General features: G+C 43.4%; 1 protein-coding gene and 1 pseudogene across 3 annotated transcripts in view; one reads left to right on the top strand and one right to left on the bottom strand.

Moving 5' to 3' along the window:
- Positions 1-17,295, top strand: part of PSEN1 (presenilin 1) — a 96,765-nt gene that overhangs the window by 63,332 nt on the left and 16,138 nt on the right. For all 3 annotated transcript variants that reach the window (XM_010335244.3, XM_003924504.3, XM_074393028.1), the window contains exons 8-9: positions 4,985-5,083; positions 13,559-13,645. In XM_010335244.3, the coding sequence (XP_010333546.1) occupies positions 4,985-5,083; positions 13,559-13,645 (186 nt within the window). The remainder of the gene's footprint in view (positions 1-4,984; positions 5,084-13,558; positions 13,646-17,295) is intronic.
- LOC104650806 (lymphocyte antigen 6E pseudogene) lies at positions 12,907-13,322 on the bottom strand (annotated as a pseudogene).

Raw genomic sequence — 17,295 nt, 5'->3', positions numbered from 1 at the left:
CACAGCTGTAGTCCCAGCTACTTAGGAAGGTGGGAGAAACAATTGAGCCTAGGAGGTAGAGGTTACAGTGAGCTGAGATTGCATCACTACATTCCAGCCTGGGTGACAAAACAAGAATCTGTCTCAAAAATTTTGTTTTTTCAGAAATTTTGTTCTTTAAAAATGTTTTATTACTGCCACTAGTTTAACTCAGTGATGGGTTAGTGGAAGGAGCCACAAACAACTGGTGAGAAGACTTAGATTCAAATTCCATCTCTACCACTGACAGTCTTTATGACCTTAGGAAAGTGACTTGAGCTCTTTGAGCTTCAGCTTTCTCATTTATTTATTGGGAACAGTGCATCTCCCACTGTTGTAAAAGTTCAGTGAATTGAATATATGTCAAAAAACATATATTTGGTTTTTTGGGTGTGGTGGCTCATACCTGTAATCTTAACACTCTGGGAGGCTGAGGCGAGCGGATCACTTGAGGTCAGGAGTTCGAGACCAGCCTGGCCAACATGATGAAACCTGTCTCTACTAAAAGTACAAAAATTAGATGGGTGTGATAGAATGTGCCTATAATCCCAGCTACTTGAGGAGCTGAGGCAGGAGAATTGCTTGAACCCAGGTGGTAGAGGTTGTGATAAGTTGAGATGGCGTCACTGCACTCCAGCCTGGGTGACAGAGTAAGACTCTGTCTCCAAAAAAAAAAAAAGCACAAACAGAGTGACGTGGTAGACACACAAAATGCTCAATTCATTTTTTAAAAGATTTTTTTTTTCTTTTATGTCTTATTGTATAAGCTTTTCTCTTTTCTTTTCTTTCTTTCTTTTTTTTTTTTTTTTGAGACAGGGTCTTTCTGTGTCACCCAGGCTGGTTTGCAGTGGCACGATCATAGCTCACTGCAACCTTGAACTCCCGGACTCATGCAGTACTCCCACTTCAGCCTCTCTCAAGTAACTAGGACTACAAGTGTGCACCAACACGCCTGGCTAACTGTTTTATTTTTTGTAGAGACGAGGTCTTGCTGTATTGCCTAGGCTGGTCTTGAACTCATGGGCTCAAGCAATCCTCCTACCTTGGCCTCTCAAGGTATTGGGATTATAGGTATGAGCCACTGCATCTGGCCTCATTTCACTTTTAAAATCAAAATGAGATTACCTCCTTTATATAGGGTAATGTATGGATTTTAAACATAAAACTGATTTGGACAGTGTGAGATTCAAATTTTGTAACCACCACTAGTGTGACATGCGTCCTGAACAGTCAGAACATATGCCAGCTATTAACCCAGGCAGCTTTTATGTACCTACTCTATGGCTATTGTTCTGTATGAAAGCAAAAAAGAGATCCATTTTCAGGGACTGATATGTGACCTCTTTTATATTAAAAGGCCATGGTCATATTCTTGTTGTTTTTGTTTTTTTATTTCCAGAGACAGGATCTCTCTGTCACCCATGCTGCAGTACAGTGGCATGATTATGGCTTATTGCAGCCTCAAACTCCTGTCCTGAGCTCAAACAGTCCTCCCACTTCAGTCTCCAAAGTAGATAGGACTACAGGCATGCACTACCATGCCTAATTTAAAAAAAAAAAAAGTTTTTTTTTTGTGTTTTTTTTTTTTTTAAAGAGATGAGATCTCACTATGTTTCCCAAGTTGGTCTGGAATTCCTGGCCTCAAGAGATCTTCCCACCTCAGCCTTCCAAAGTGTTGGGATTACAGGTGTGAGCCACCATGCCTGGCCATACACTTTTATCACTATTACATGCTTATTAAAATGTTCAGTGGCCTCTAATTGGAAAGATCATCCTCATTTGATTGACGAAGTCTATGGAAATGGGATTGAACTGGTTCTGTTCTTGTATTTGAGTAATCAGTTGTGGAACTATAGAAGTCATATATTCTCTATCTGATTTCCTTATTACATTATGTTGTGTAGTACTTGATGGTTTGCAAAGTAACCATCTATTGCTTTGCTGTGACTGAGAATGCCAGGTCTGGAGACAGAATGCCTGGGTTCAAATTCTGCTCATTACTTTTTTTGTGTTTTTTTTGAGATGGAGTCTCGCTCTGTCACCTAGGCTAGAGTGCAATGGCATGATCTCTGCTCACTCCAACTTCTACCTTCCGGGGTCAAGCGATTCTCCTGCCTCAGCCTCCCAAGTAGCTGGGACTACAGGTGTGCACCACCATGCCCAGCCAATTTTTGTATTTTTAGTAGAGATGGGGTTTTACCATGTTTGCCAGGCTGGTCTTGAACTTGACCTGAAATGATCCACCCACCTCAGCCTCCCAAAGTGCTGGGATTACAGGCGTGAGCCACTGCGCGCAGCCTACTCATCACTTACTAGCTGTTTGACCACAGACAAGTTGCTCAACCCCTAAGTCTCTTGTTTTGAAGATTAAATGATACATTTAATACAATAATACACTTAGAACAGTGTCTATCAGTAAATTTTTTCTGTTTTAAGAAACAGGGTCTCACTCTGTCTCCCAGGCTGGAGTATAGTGGCGTGATCATAGCTCACTGTAGCTTGAAAAACCTGGGCTCAAGCAGTCCTTCTATCTCAGCCTCTTGAGTAGAGAGGACTGCAGGCACAGGTCAGTGTTGACCTCCTGGCCTCAGGCAGCCTCTCAAAGTGCTGAGATTACAGGCGTGAAGCACTGTACCCAGCCCAGTGTTATATTTTTAAATAACCCTGTGAAGTATCAAGATAGTTATTATCCCTATTTGACTGCTAAGAAACTTGAAGTTTACAGATGTAAATTATTTGCCCAAGCTTAAACTCTGATCTCAAATCTGAATCCCTAGTCCAATATTCTTTTCACTGTATTACAATATTTTACCGTCAACCTTCCATTCTGTCTGCACATCGGATAAGTAAGTATCTCTACAGAGCTTAAAGTTTACTTTTTTTTTTTTTTTTGAGACGGAGTTTCACTCGTTACCCAGGCTAGAGTGCAATAGCGCGATCTCGGCTCACCGCAACCTCCGCCTCCTGGGTTCAGGCAATTCTCCTGCCTCAACCGCCTGAGTAGCTGGGATTACAGGCATGCACCACCATGCCCAGCTAATGTTTTGTATTTTTAGTAGAGACGGGGTTTCACCATGTTGACCAGGATGGTCTCTATCTCTTGACCTCGTGATCCACCCGCCTTGGCCTCCCAAAGTGCTGGGATTACAGGCTTGAGCCACCGCGCCCGGTCTTAAAGTTTACTTTTAGAGATTGTTATTGTACCCAATGTTTAGAGTAGTGATTCTCAGCTCCATTTTTACAAGGTTTCAAGGTTTAATTTGTCATAGAAGTTGTGAAATTTTCAAAGCAAGAGCAATTTTATTTTAATTACTCTAAAAAATAAGCAAATTTGTCATTCAGCAATTCTTGAAGGGAGAGCATATCATAAAACTATATGAAATAGTTACAGGATGTGGCAGAGTCAAACAAGCTGAAAATCTCATTACTTCACAGCAGGGCAGACTCAAACAAATTGAAGTGGAAGTATTGAGAGTAGAGATTTCTTTGTGTATGTTTTATTACTGTACTATATTATAAATATAATTTTATATGTGTAAAATACAAAGAGACGTGACCACTTCAAGGCATGGATTTTTTTTTGTTGTTGTTGAGACAGAGTCTTACTTTGTTACCTAGGCTGGAGTGCAGTGGTGCCATCTTGGCTCACAGCAACCTCTACCTCCAGGGCTCAAGCAGTCTCCCACCTCAGCTTCCTGAGTAGCTGGGACTATGGGCACCTGCCACCACGAGCTGCCAATCTTTTTGCATTTTTGGTAGAGACCGTATTTCACCATCTTGGCCAGGCCGGTCTTGAACTCCTGAGCACAAGCGATTTGCTGCCTCAGCCTCCCAAAGTGCTAGAATTACAAATACGAAGCACTATGCCTGGCAAAGGATGAAGTTTCAAATTTAAATGCAACTAAGTGACAGGAGTGTCAACACAAGCTATTAATTCTTCCTTTACAAATTTAACTGTACCTGTTTTATATATATTTATGTGTGTGTGTGTGTGTGTGTGTGCAAAAAACAGGTACAGCTAAAATAGGTATATTTAGCTGTACATATGTATATATACATATGTATGTATACATGTATACATGTATATTTATATATTTTTTACCTGTTTTATATTTTTAAGTGTTTAAAATTATATTTTTATATGCTGAATTTAGATGACAGAATGAAAGAAAAATTGCTGTTGATGGAAAAGATGGTGATATAAACAAAAATAATTTAGGTATATTGCTTCGTCTCTGATTCACTATTTTTTATAAAATAAGCTACTTTTCAGCACCACATATGTTCTGAGACCTGAATATTTGTGAAGTTCTTTTATTTGACCAGAGAGTAAAGAAATAATAAACTTTATCTTGCAAAGACTTACTGTTTTGTTTTATTTAAATTTATTGCCCTCTTGGTTCCTCAAAGAAGAAATCAAAAAATAACTGCCCTCTTATTACAAGCATTTCTTATTAGTACATAATACTGCTTTTAAAAAGGAGAAGGGATGCGTTTCTTCTATTCACTTCACATTTTGAAAAGTTCAGTCAAATTCCTTTTATTAAATTCCTCTCGAAGTAATGTTTTTATTTATAGTTCATGTCTGTGACTTGTTTAGAAGTGACTTCTTTCTGTTTCTGCTCACTGTAGGTTGACAACTGCTCTAAAATAGTTTCATCTCTGTAGCTTTCCTTTATACTGGGAAGGCTTATTTGTAGAACCTAGTAATGATACACTGCACACTAAGCAAATAGCAGTCAAACCCAAAATGAAATTTTTACAGCTGTTCTGTGTGGTTTTATTTTGTTTAGGTGGTCCCCCTCACCCCCACCAGTTCACCTGCCATTAGTTCATATCAATTCAACATCTTTTTGTATAAAAAGAGACAACATTAAATGTTTTTGCTTCATTAATTCCTAACACCCATTTACAAGTTGAGCCCATACATTTTATCAGATGTCGTTTCTCTTTTTTCTTTTTCTAGATTTAGTGGCTGTTTTGTGTCCGAAAGGTCCACTTCGTATGCTGGTTGAAACAGCTCAGGAGAGAAATGAAACGCTTTTTCCGGCTCTCATTTACTCCTGTAAGTATTTGAGAATGATGTTGAATTAGTAATCAGTGTAGAATTTATAGGAACTTCATGAAGCACATGTACCTGTGGTCATTTTCATGGTACTTATTCTCATCTTAAATACACGGCATTCATGGAACTCCTACAGATCTGTTTCCTTGCAGATGATTGTCTTCTGCCGGATGTTGATTAAAGAGAGTTTTCAATATGAATAGAAAGAAAGGAAATATTTAGATACTGGGAAACCAGCATTCCCGTTTAAAAACTTGTTAGGTGCTATTGATTAGGGCAAGCTCAAGGATTCCTTCAAGTGACTGGTTTAGATGTCTGTCTGCTATTCAGAGATACCTGAGGAACTGAGATCGTTGAGCAGAAATGTAATGTGAGCAGAGCTGTGCCTTTGTAAGCTGGCAGCACTGTAAGATGAATTGGTGGGGTGGACTCTGAGATCATGACAGGCATACTAAACATAACTAAGATGATACTGCCATGATCTAGGTGGAAAGTAATGAGCGTTTGAATTACAGTAGTGGCGGTAGCAATGAAGGGAAAGAGTTAATGGAGGTTTCAGAGGTCGAATCAATAGTTGTAGCAACTGAGGAGAGAAGTTTTAAGCTTGAAGGAAAGAGGGGAAGAAAAAATGTTTTCCTATTGTTGTTTTTGAGACAGGGTCTCACTCCCGCCCAGGCTGGAGTGCAGTGGTGTGATCACGGCTCACTGCAGGCTCAGCCTCCCAGGCTCAAGTGATCCACTCACCTCAGCCTCCCGAGTAGCTGTGACTACAGGCACGTGCCACCGTGCCTGGCTGATTTTTTGTATTTTATGTAGAGACAGGGTTTTGCCATGTTGCCCAGGCTGGTCTTGAACTCCTGGGCTTAAGCAGTCTTCCCGCCTTGACTTCCCAAAGTGCTGGGGTTACAGGTATGGGCCACCACACCTGACCACATTTTCTTGTGTGAGGGGTCTGATTAGTTTTATATCTTTTTGTGGTTTGTATCTAATTTAGTTGGCAGTATGTGTTGTTCACTGAGGTAGACGTTTCTAGCAGAAGTTTAGAAATGAAGTACTAGAACTTGGCGAAAAGTTGATATTCGAGATACAGACTTGAAGAGCATCAGCAGAGAGATGGTAGTTACGCTCTGTGAGCTGGTGAGCAATTCAAATAAAAGCAGAAGAGAAGAGGAAGACAAGGGTCACTTTGTCAACTGCTGTGTTTAGAGAATGAGACAGTGAAGAGAAGATACTAAAGGAAGTTGAAGAAAATATCAGAAAATTGGGAAAACCAGTATTTTTCCCCTCACAGTATCATGACTTTTTTGATGTCAGCACATGAAATGGCTGCATGGTGTTCTCCTGCGTAGATATTGAGTGGTGGGTGTCCTCATTGGTAGACATTTAGATCATTTCCATTTCTTTTCTATTTCTTTTCTATCACAGCATTTACAGAGAACATCCATGAATTTAATGAATGTTATTATAAGATGTATTCTTAAAGTAGAATTGCTAAGTCAGAGGATGTATGTATTTAAATTTTGACAGTTTGCCAAATTACTTCCTAAAAAGCTATGCCAGTTCACGTTCTCTTCAGTAATATGGAAGTACCAATTTCCGGCTGGGCACAGTGGCTTACACCTGTAATCCCAGCACTTTGGGAGTCTAAGGTGAGTGAATCATGAGGTCAGGAGTTTGAGACCAGCCTGGTCAAGATGGTGAAACCCCCTCTACTAAAAATACAAAAATTAGCCAGGTGTGCTGATGGGTGCCTGTAATCCCAGCTACTTGGGAGCCTGAGGCAGGAGAATGGCTTGAACCCGGGAGGTGGAGGTTTCAGTGAGCCAAGATCGTGCCACTGCGCTCTAGCCTGGGTGACAGACCAAGACTCCATCTCAAACAAACAAACAAAGAAAGAACCAATTTCCTTATACCTTTGTTAATACTTGCTTGCTGTGTCTGTGCGTACATGTATATGTGTCTGAGAGAGAGAGAGAGATCTAATAGACAAAAAAATAACTTTTTTTTTTTGAGATGGGATCTCGTTCTGTCACTCATATAGTGACCCAATCTTAACTCACTGCAAACTCCATTTCCCAGGTTCAAGTGATTCTCTTGCCTCTGCTTCCTGACGGCTAGAATTACAGGCGTGTACCAACCACGCCTGGCTAATTTTTGTCTTTTCAGTAGAGATGTTGGCCAGGCTAGTCTCAAGCGGTCTAACTGCCTCGGCCTCCCAAAGTGTTAGGATTATGGGTGTGAGCCACTACTACCGGCCCTGTAAAATTAATCTTATACAAGTAATATCCTTGAAAAAAGATAAAAATTACAGATAAAAATAAATTTCGTGGTAACTGTCATCCTTAATCTTTTTTTTTTTTTTTTTAGTTTGTCACCCTTAATCTTAATGCCTTATCAGGTATTTACTCCTGATACCAGTTTGTTGTATATTCTTATAGATTTTTTTTTTTTTTGCCTATTTTTCTGTTGAGTTATTGGAAAACCAATTTCAAGAAGGAGAGAGACCAGGCGTGGTGGCTCATGTCTGTAATCCCAGCACTTGGGAGGCCTAGGTGGGCGGATCATTTGAGTGCAGGAGTTTGAGACCAGCCTGGCCAACATGGCGAAAGGCCGTCTCTACTAAAAAATGTAAAAATTAGCTGGGTGTGGTGGCGCACATTTGTAATCCCAGTTACTTGGGAGGCTGAGGTGGGAGAATCACTTGAACCCAGGAGGTGGAGGTTGCAGTGAGCCATGATCGTGCCACTGCACTCCAGCCTGGGTGACAGAGCAAGACTCCACTCAAAAAAAAAAAAAGAATATAAAATATTATAAAGAAGTCAAAGGGTAATGAGGACTAAGTAAACCATACAGGATTTGCTGCCTAAGATGTCATTAGTGACATTGAAGAGAGCAAGTTCAGTAGAGAAACAGGACCAGAAGCAGTATTCCAAAGGGAAGGTGCATGTGTCTGTGTTTTGCCAGTGCTGGCAGTGGAAGTGATGGTGTAGGCAGAGAATGGGTGGTGAAGAAGGAGAGTAGTAAATGTCATGCACTACATTAAAGATTTCTGTCTCACAGGCAGAGCAGGTGGTGACCTGACAGGGGAACAGGTTTAAGGAAAGGTCTTCAAAGGAGAGGGAAGATTTGTGACTATTTTTTTTGGTGGAGACGGGGTTTCACCGTATTGGTCAGGCTGGTCTTGAACTCCTGACCCCGTGATCGGCCCACCTAGACCTCCCAAAGTGCTGAGATTACAGGCATGAGCCACTGTGCCTGGCCCAATGAGCATATATTTTTTGAAAAGCTCTCAGTCTATTTAATGACCACAGAACATAAGACATTCTGAGACATTTTTAAAACAATTCAACATATGTGGGAAAATAGGATAAACCTTTACCTCCGATGTAGATCAGGTAGGGTGAAGAATGCATCTGTTATTCTGCAGTACTAAATGTCTTGTGAGGATTTTATAAATCACTGAATTTGAGAGGTTTTGTTTTGTTTTTTTGAGACGGAGTTTCACTCTTACTGCTCAGACTAGAGTGCAGTGGCGTGATCTCAGCTCACTGCAACCTCTGCTTTCTGGGTTCAAGTGATTCTCTTGCCTCAGCCTCCCAAATAGCTGAGATTACAGATGCCTGCCACCATGCCTGGCAGGTTTTTCTTTTTGTATTTGTAGTAGAGATGGAGTTTCAACATGTTGGCCAGGCTGGTCTTGGACTCCTGACCTCAAGTGATCTGACTGCCTCAGCCTCCCAACATTGCTGGAATTATAGGCATGAGCCACTGCACCCAGACTTTGTTTTGTTATTTTAACAGAATGTAAGAAAACGGCAATACCAATCAGTACCTTTTCCCTGAAGTGGATATAAACATGAATATGAAAAGTTTTAAATCAGTCATCCTGGCTATTGGTTTTCTAAAAATCAATAAATATTATTCTTTTATGGATTTTAATACTGTTTCCCAGTTAAGGGTATTCAGTTTGCAAAATACTCTTACTAACAGGAAATGTATGAGCATTTTTGGTTTCTACTTCTGTCGTTTGACAAAAAATAGACACCTACTCTTTGAACTAATTCATTCTTCCCTTGTAGTCATTGGTAGAGGTGGTTCATTCTGGGAGCTTAACTAGAAGGGAAAATAACAATTCCTGGAGATAGATCTTTTTTTTTTTTTTTTTTTTTTTGAGGTGGAGTTTTGCTCTTGTTAGCCAGGCAGGAGTGCAATGGCGCAATCTCAGCTTACCACAACCTCCGCCTCCTGGGTTCAAGCACTTCTGCCTCAGCCTCCCGAGTAGCTGGGATTACAGGCACGTGCCACCATGCCCAGCTAAATTTTGTATTTTTAGTAGAGACAGGGTTTGACCATGTTGACCAGGATGGTCTCGATCTCTTAACCTCATCATCCACTTGCCTCAGTCTCCCAAAGCGCTAGGATTATAGGCGTGAGCCACCGTGCCTGGCCGAGATAGATCATTTTACCTAAAGCCTTTTCTTCGATTTTGTCTCAGTTCAAGGTTGTATTAATTTTTAAATCTGCAATATTTTACAGCCAGTATGCCTGTAATCCCAGGACTTTGGGAGGTAGAGGCAGGAGGATTGCTTGAGCCCAGCAGTTCAAGATCAGCCTAGGCTACATTAAAAGTAAAAAAAAGAATTATTTTTTTGAGACAGAGTTTTGCTCTTACTGCCCAGGCTGGAAGGCAGTGGCACAATCTTGGCTCACTGCAACCTCTGCCTCCTGGGTTTAAGCTATTCTCCTGCCTCAGCCTCTTGAGTAGCTGGGATTACAGGCACCTGCCACCATACCCAGTTAATTTTTGTATTTTTAGTAGAGACAGGGTTTTGCCATGTTGGTCAGGCTGGTCTTGAACTCCCAACCTCAGGTGATCCACCTGCCTTGGCCTCCCAAAGTGTTGGGATTACAGGCGCAAGCCACTATGCCCAGCCTTTTTTTTTTTTAACTTAAAAAAAAAATCTGCTTATTTTTCTACTGATATAAGGTGTTTGGTGTTAAAGTGAAAGAAAAGTGATTTTTAAAAATATTATGTTAGGGGCTGGGCACCGAGGCTGATACCTGTATTCCCAGCACTTTAGGAGGCTGAGGCGGGTGGATCACAAGGTCAGGAGATCGTGACCATCCTGGCTAACACAGTGAAACCCTGTGTCTACTAAAAATACAAAAAATTAGCTGGGTGTGGTGGTATGTACCTGTAGTCTCAGCTGCTTGGGAGGCTGAGGCAGGAGAATCGCTTGAACCCAGGAGGCAGAGGTTGCAGTGAGCCACTAATGCACTCCAGCCTGGGTGACAGAGCGACACTTGATCTCAAAAAAAAGATTATTTTAGTACTATTTATTCAACAAATATACTATTTATGATAATTACCATGTGGTCAGCAAACTACTGCTTGAAACCAAATGTGGCCCATGGCCTGTTTTTTTATAGCTTCTAAGCTAAGAATGCTTTTTACATTTTTAAAAGGTTGTTTAAAAACAAAACAAAAAAACAAGAATATGTGACACACAAAACCTGAATTGTTTACTGGCTGGCCATTTACAGAAAATGTTGATTTTCATGATACTATTAAATGCTAAAACAAAAGGGCTTACAGCTAGATTTTTTTCATACTTGCATAAAGAAAGAAAAACAAATAAATAGCTGCTGCCTTCATTTCCAGAAGACTAGAAATTCATAAACAGGTTGGGTGCAGTGGCTCATGCCTGTAATCCTAGCACTTTGGGAGGCCGAGGCGGGAGGATTGCTTGAGCCCATGAGTTTTAGTCCAGCTTGGGCAACATAGTGAGACCCTGTTTGTACAAAAAATAAAAATACAAATCCATAAACCTCATACATGGTGGTTGCCCTTCAGTTTTTCTTCTTTCGATCTGGATTTAAACAATGTTTTCCCTGTCTTGTTTCTGTTAACTTTGGATCATTTGGTTGGGTTATTCTATAATGAAACTTGGTTGACCTCAGAAATAACAAGGCGGTGGTTCAGCTTCTTTGCTTGTGCATTTCTTTCATAAGTTCTTCAGGAAGCCTGAGTATTAGAAACATGGATAAAATTATAGTGATAAAAGGCCAGAGGAACATAAATGCCAAGTATCTTGTTTAAAATTACTATAAACAGGGCCGGGCGCGGTGGCTCAAACCTGTAATCCCAGCACTTTGGGAGGCCGAGGCGGGTAGATCACGAGGTCAAGAGATCGAGCCCATCCCAGTCAACATGGTGAAACCCCGTCTCTACTAAAAATACAAAAAAATTAGCTGGGCATGGTGGCGGACGCCTGTAATCCCAGCTTCTCAGGAGGCTAAGGCAGGAGAATTGCCTGAACCCAGGAGGCGGAGGTGGCGGTGAGCCGTGATCGCGCCATTGCACTCCAGCCTTGGTAACAAGAGCGAAACTCCGTCTCAAAAAAAAAAAAAAAAAAATTACTATAAACAGATTTGACTGAGATTGCTGCTGGCATTTGGTTCCCACCATAGTCCCATATGGCATATCTTTGCTTATATGTACTTTATTATTGTGTTATTGTTGATGTATCTTCAGGATAAGTTCCAAAATGTATTACTGCCAGATTAAAGGGTTATTGCATGTGTAGTTTTATTTGATGTTACTAAATTTCCCTCCAATGGTGATTATACAATTTTTCAGTCCTGCTGAAATATGTAAGAGAAAAGCACCATTTTAAAGTTTTCACATGGTCTCTGAGCTAAAATATGGTAGAGATGCACACGTGTGTATCTAGATCTAGATTGATACATTGATATACATGTATCTTTATAGAAGGGACACAGAGGAGGCCACTTGACTATCCCTATTATGTTTACTGCTTTTAACTTTTTTTCTTACTCCTTGTTTAAAACATGGCTTAGCATTATTGAACATTCTAAAAGTGAGACATAATATGAAGGAAATTTATTCCGTGAATCTTTTGAATTATAATTTCCATCTGAGGCTTTTGTGAGCTCCAGTTTGTCCTGGAGTTTAGAACATTCAGCTAGTCCCACTGTTGTTTCAGTGGAATCTTGCTGGCCTGAGCAGTTTTCCTTCTGGTTACTTTTCAGGGTCTAAATATGATGATGAACAGTTTTGTGATAGCAAATGCAGTTTGAGCACTACAGTAAACATTCAGTTTCAGAAGTTTTTATTTTATCTGCTAAAACCAAAGAGAACCTTTTATTATTTTTACTGTATTTTTGGTGGTGGCGGGGTGGGGGGACATTTGTATTTATTTGAGGCACCAAAGCAGTAGGACTCCAGTGTGGGGGTGGGCTGGGGCTGGGGCAGGGCTGGCTGGATTTGGGGCGGGGGCCTAGACCTGGAAGTGGTGGAAACCCCACCCCCAAAAGGCTGCCCTTGCAGGGCTTGAGACTGTGCCAGGGCAGGGGATTATAGGGGACTGGGGCTCTGCAGGCTGCTGGCACCCCTCCCTCCCCAAACACAGGCCCCAGAAACCCACGGTGCTCACACCTGCACAGCACACCCGCATACCCCCACAGGCACACATCCCTACTGGCACAGCCTCCCTAGGGACCCTCTGAGTGTGTCCATGGGACTTGGTCCTGACGCTGGACCCTAAGACTCCAGGCAACCCTCATCCCTTCCACAGTCCCCCAAGGAAAGTCACATCATCGACCCCAGAAGTGAGGGCAGGTGGCCCCACCTGGGGCAGAGGCAGACTGGGGCAGATGGAGGTGCAGGGGGCGGGCCTGACCTGGGACCAAGGGAACGAATCAGGCATGTGAGGAGTCAGGGGCTCTCATACCCTTGTGGGATCCAGAAAGGGCTGGGCTTTGCTTCCTGAGCTAGGGGGCTGGGGACAGGGTCTGGGGGGTCAGGGGACGAAATGCAGCAGGGCAGGCAACAGCCTCAGCAGCAGTCCGGCACCCAGCAGGGTGGGGCTGGCCCACAGCCTGCCGTCAGCCGTGCTGAAATTGCACAGGAAACCCTGGCAGCAGCAGATGCCCATGGAAGCTATTACCAGTATTGATGTTTCCTGGGAGGGAACAGGACTTGCTCAGGACTTTCCGATGCCGGCGGACGCAGTCACAGTCAGGCAGTAGTTGTCCTGGTTGGAGCAGATGGTGGGCTTCAGGCAGTACAGATTGCTCTTCTGGTTTAGGCAGGAGACGCACATCAGCGAGCCGGCTCGCTCAACACCCAGAAGGGCAGCCGGCAGCACCAGCAAGGTCTTCATTCTGGAGAGGATGGCAGTCCTGCCTAGGGATCCCAAGCCAGAGCAGCCAGTCCTGCTCGCTGGTGGACGCAGGTGCCTGCAGCCTTGCTGAGCTCCCGGAGCCTCGCCCACTGTGAACGAGGCTGGACCCTCGCCTCCCTATCATTTTTACTTCTGATTGTTAAACAGTCTTAAGGCAGCATTAGGAAGATTGGTGATTTGTGTGGAGAAATGATGGCCTGCTGCTGTCTGTGCATACGTTTTCCTTTGTGTGTTCAGTGCTTACCTGGAATTTTGTCTTTCTCAACAGCAACAATGGTGTGGTTGGTGAATATGGCTGAAGGAGACCCGGAAGCTCAAAGGAGGGTATCCAAAAACTCCAAGTATAATGCAGAAAGTAGGTAACTTTAATTTGATAATATCTTGGTTTTTCAGGGTCACTGTCACCTTACAAGTTAACATTGTAGCAATGATTTTATCATCTCTCTTTGGTCATAGACTCCCTTAAGAATCTCTTCAAAACTATGGTGATGCCCAGTAAATACACAGATAAACTTTAAGATATTCGAAACCCAACAATACAGTCAAGGCACCCTAGGTTAAGACATCTCCCATTAAATACAGAATACCAATATTGAAAGGTTCAGATTGAGGTTATGATGTTGTTTTTGTTTATTTTTTAAAGATCATGATTTTAAAAAGAAAAAGTAAACACTCTCCAAACATGTAAAAGTAAGAATCTCCTAAAAGAAACAAGCAAAAAAGAAACAGACAATAGCCGGGCACGGTGGCTCAAGCCTGTAGTCCTAGCACTTTGGGAGGCCGAGGCGGGTGGATCACAAGGTCAAGAGATCAAGACCACCCTGGTCAACATGGTGAAACCCTGTCTCTACTAAAAATACAAAAATTAGCTGGGCATGGTGACGCGTGCCTGTAATCCCAGCTACTCAGAAGGCTGAGGCAGGAGAATTGCCTGAACCCGGGAGGCGGAGGTTGCGGTGAGCCGAGATTGCGCCATTGCACTCCAGCCTGGGTAACAAGAGCGAAACTCCGTCTCAAAAAAAAAAGTTATTAGATGGAGTTGATGGGGAGCTTTCATTTAGTTTTCTGGAATAGAAGCTACCCTCCCACACACACAAAAAAAGTTGAGGAGCCGGGTGCGGTGGCTCAAGCCTGTAATCCCAGCACTTTGGGAGGCTGAGGCGGGTGGATCATGAGGTCAAGAGATCGAGACCATCCTGGTCAACATGGTGAAACCCCATCTCTACTAAAAATACAAAAAATTAGCTGGGCATGGTGGTGTGTGCCTGTAATCCCAGCTACTCAGGAGGCTGAGGCAGGAGAATTGCCTGAACCCGGGAGGCAGAGGTTGCGGTGAGCTGAGATCGCGCCATTGCACTCCAGCCTGGGTAACAAGAACGAAACTCCGTCTCAAAAAAAAAAAAAAAAGGGAGTTGAGGAATAATAAATAGCACAGTATAAATAGTTAAAAAAAAAAAAAGGAAGCTTATTATTTTTTTTAAAGAAAACCAGAAAAGGGCTAACTTTATGAGGAATCTGAAAAACAGGCACAATAAATATTGGTGAGGAAAAAAAGGACTTAATTGAGTTGCTGTTTTTTCAGGAAAGGGAGTTTATGTTCTATAAAGCCAGGAAAACTATAGAATTAGCATTTGGGCAACTGCAGGGAAGATACTTTCCACCAGGAATTTCTATTTGGAACTCAAAGATACCAGTCTTTATTCCATAGTAAGCAAGGCAGCAGAACAAGGTGATGTTAGATTGTCACAGGATTCTTAGGGTGTCACTTTGCTAGCCAGAAACCTCTGTGGCCAGTGGCACCTTTGCCTGAGATTTGCGTAGGCCCACTGGGCTCATTCTACCTACCATCTTGGCTGGCTGTGCTTGGCTTTCACTACTAGCTGGACCCCACGCCTGCCAAAGGCAAGCCAGGTATGGAACAGTGAGGAGTATGTGAGTGAGTGAGTGCAGGGTCTGGCCACTGAGCACAGCCAGGCATGCTGGCTATGGCAGGGTAAGCAGCTCCAGGTATCAGCTCCCTGTTGCAGCTAGACCAGGCATTCCCTAAGCGGCTCCCACTACAGGCACTGGGGAATGCAGTGGCACTCAGAAGCTGGAGATGCCAGGAACTGCAGAACCCCAAAGAGGGTGTCACAGCCCTAGCTTAGGGAACTCCTGAGTATGGGCTCCCCAGAGGGCCACAGCTCTTTACTCCTCTCTTCTGTCCTTCTCGACACCTGCAATATGGCAAGTGAGGGGCATGTTTCAGCCGTGTTTGTGTCACTGTCCTTTCAGTCCTTCCATTTAGTGGGTCCCAAGTTATTGTCCCATGTCCAGGAAGAAAAAAGTACATGGACAGCTGGAGGGAGAGCAAGATGAAGAGATGCTTTATTCAGCAACAGTACAACTCAGGAGATCTGAAGTGGGTAATGCCTATCTGCATGCAGGTTGTCCCGTCGTCTGCCTGAGTTTGACTGAGTCTCAGGTTTTTATGGGCTTCTGAGGAGGGGAAGTATGTGCTGATTGGTCCATGGGCGGCCACGAGCAGGCCCAGAAAAAGCACCGTAAGTTCTCACTCTGGTCTGTGGAACTGGCAGCTTGGCCCCCAGGCTTCAGGCTGTCCCTGCCTTGAAGGTGGGGCTTCACTGGGGACCTTCCCCTTTCCACCTAGGAGCCTGTCTGCCTTCTGCTGCCATCAGCCTGCTCCCTCCATGGCTCCCATGGCACCCAGGACGTTCATGCAGAAGGGTGCTTGCAGCAAGCTGCCTTCAGCCCCTCTGCAGCCACTCTCCCATGCTTATTGGCACCCAAAGTCCAGAGGAGGCTGAGGTGGCAGGGGTCTGGCATGTCAGTGCCACCCCAAGCACGTGCATACCCAGCCAGGTCATGACAGCACCCAGACTTGGCCACAACTTTGCTTTGAAATCCGAGCAGACACAGGGTAGGAGAGGCCAGACAGTGAGAGCAGGCACATTCAACCTGCAGGGGAAAGATTTCCTGGACCCCTGAGAGCACAGGGATGCCCAGGTCTACAGCCACAGCTGGGAAGCTGCAGCTGTGGGAGTGCAGGGCTTCTGTCCCACCAGCTCGGAAGAGGGCAGGGCTCTTGCCTGTTCCTGGCTCCCGCCAGCTTGCAGAGCGTGCAGCCCTAGCTGCGCCTCCCCTGCTGCAGCTGGCATTTTTGCAGCGGCCACTCCAGATGGGCCACTGCTGCCATCAGGACCACTAGTAAACCTGATAGAAAAGTAAGAAATATACTGGAAAGAATTGCCATAGCCTGGTTCTTGTGTTAACCTGTGTTAAGCTAAAGAAAATCAAAATGGTTGTCTGTGAGCATGAAGGGATATATATCTATAGATATAGATATAGATATATATAGATATATATGAGTATGAGTGATATATCAAGATTTCATTCCTTTGACAGATGTTGGCTGAGCACCTGAATCTGTGCTAGACCCTGGGGATATAGCACTGAACAAGATTCCCCTTCCCTTGTGGAGCTTATATATAGTCTATTTGGGGAGCTAGAAGTTCAAGAAATTATTACATAAATAATTCATACAGTTGTGATAGGTGTTGCGAAGAAGACTTGTAAATTGCTATGAAAGTTTGTAATAGGGGAATCTTAGGTATCCTGGAAAGTCAAGGGGTGCTTCCCTGAAGAAGTGATAATAGGTGATGGCCAGCTGAAGGGTAGAGGAAGAGCTTTCCAAGAGAGGGACAACATGAGCAAGGGCTTTGAAATGAGAAGCCTGGATGAACTGCAGCCTTCCTCAGTGAGATTGCTGCTCTCACTGAGGAACTTGGGGGGCACAGTTCTTCATTCTGTGGGACTTCCCCACACGTTACAAGATATTTAACATTCCTTGCCCCTCACCCACTAAATGCCAATAATGGCTTTGAGGCCTTGTGATAATAAAAAAGTCCTCTACCCTAGTTATTTCCAAACACCCGCTGGAAGGGCGGTGCTATCCCTAATTGACAATCACTGTGTTAATGGAACTAGAAGTTATATTGGAACAAA

This window comes from Saimiri boliviensis, chromosome 2 (genome assembly GCF_048565385.1).
Source record: "Saimiri boliviensis isolate mSaiBol1 chromosome 2, mSaiBol1.pri, whole genome shotgun sequence".
In the NCBI taxonomy this organism is placed as follows: domain Eukaryota; kingdom Metazoa; phylum Chordata; class Mammalia; order Primates; family Cebidae; genus Saimiri; species Saimiri boliviensis.
This window is presented reverse-complemented; position numbering and strand designations above follow the sequence as displayed.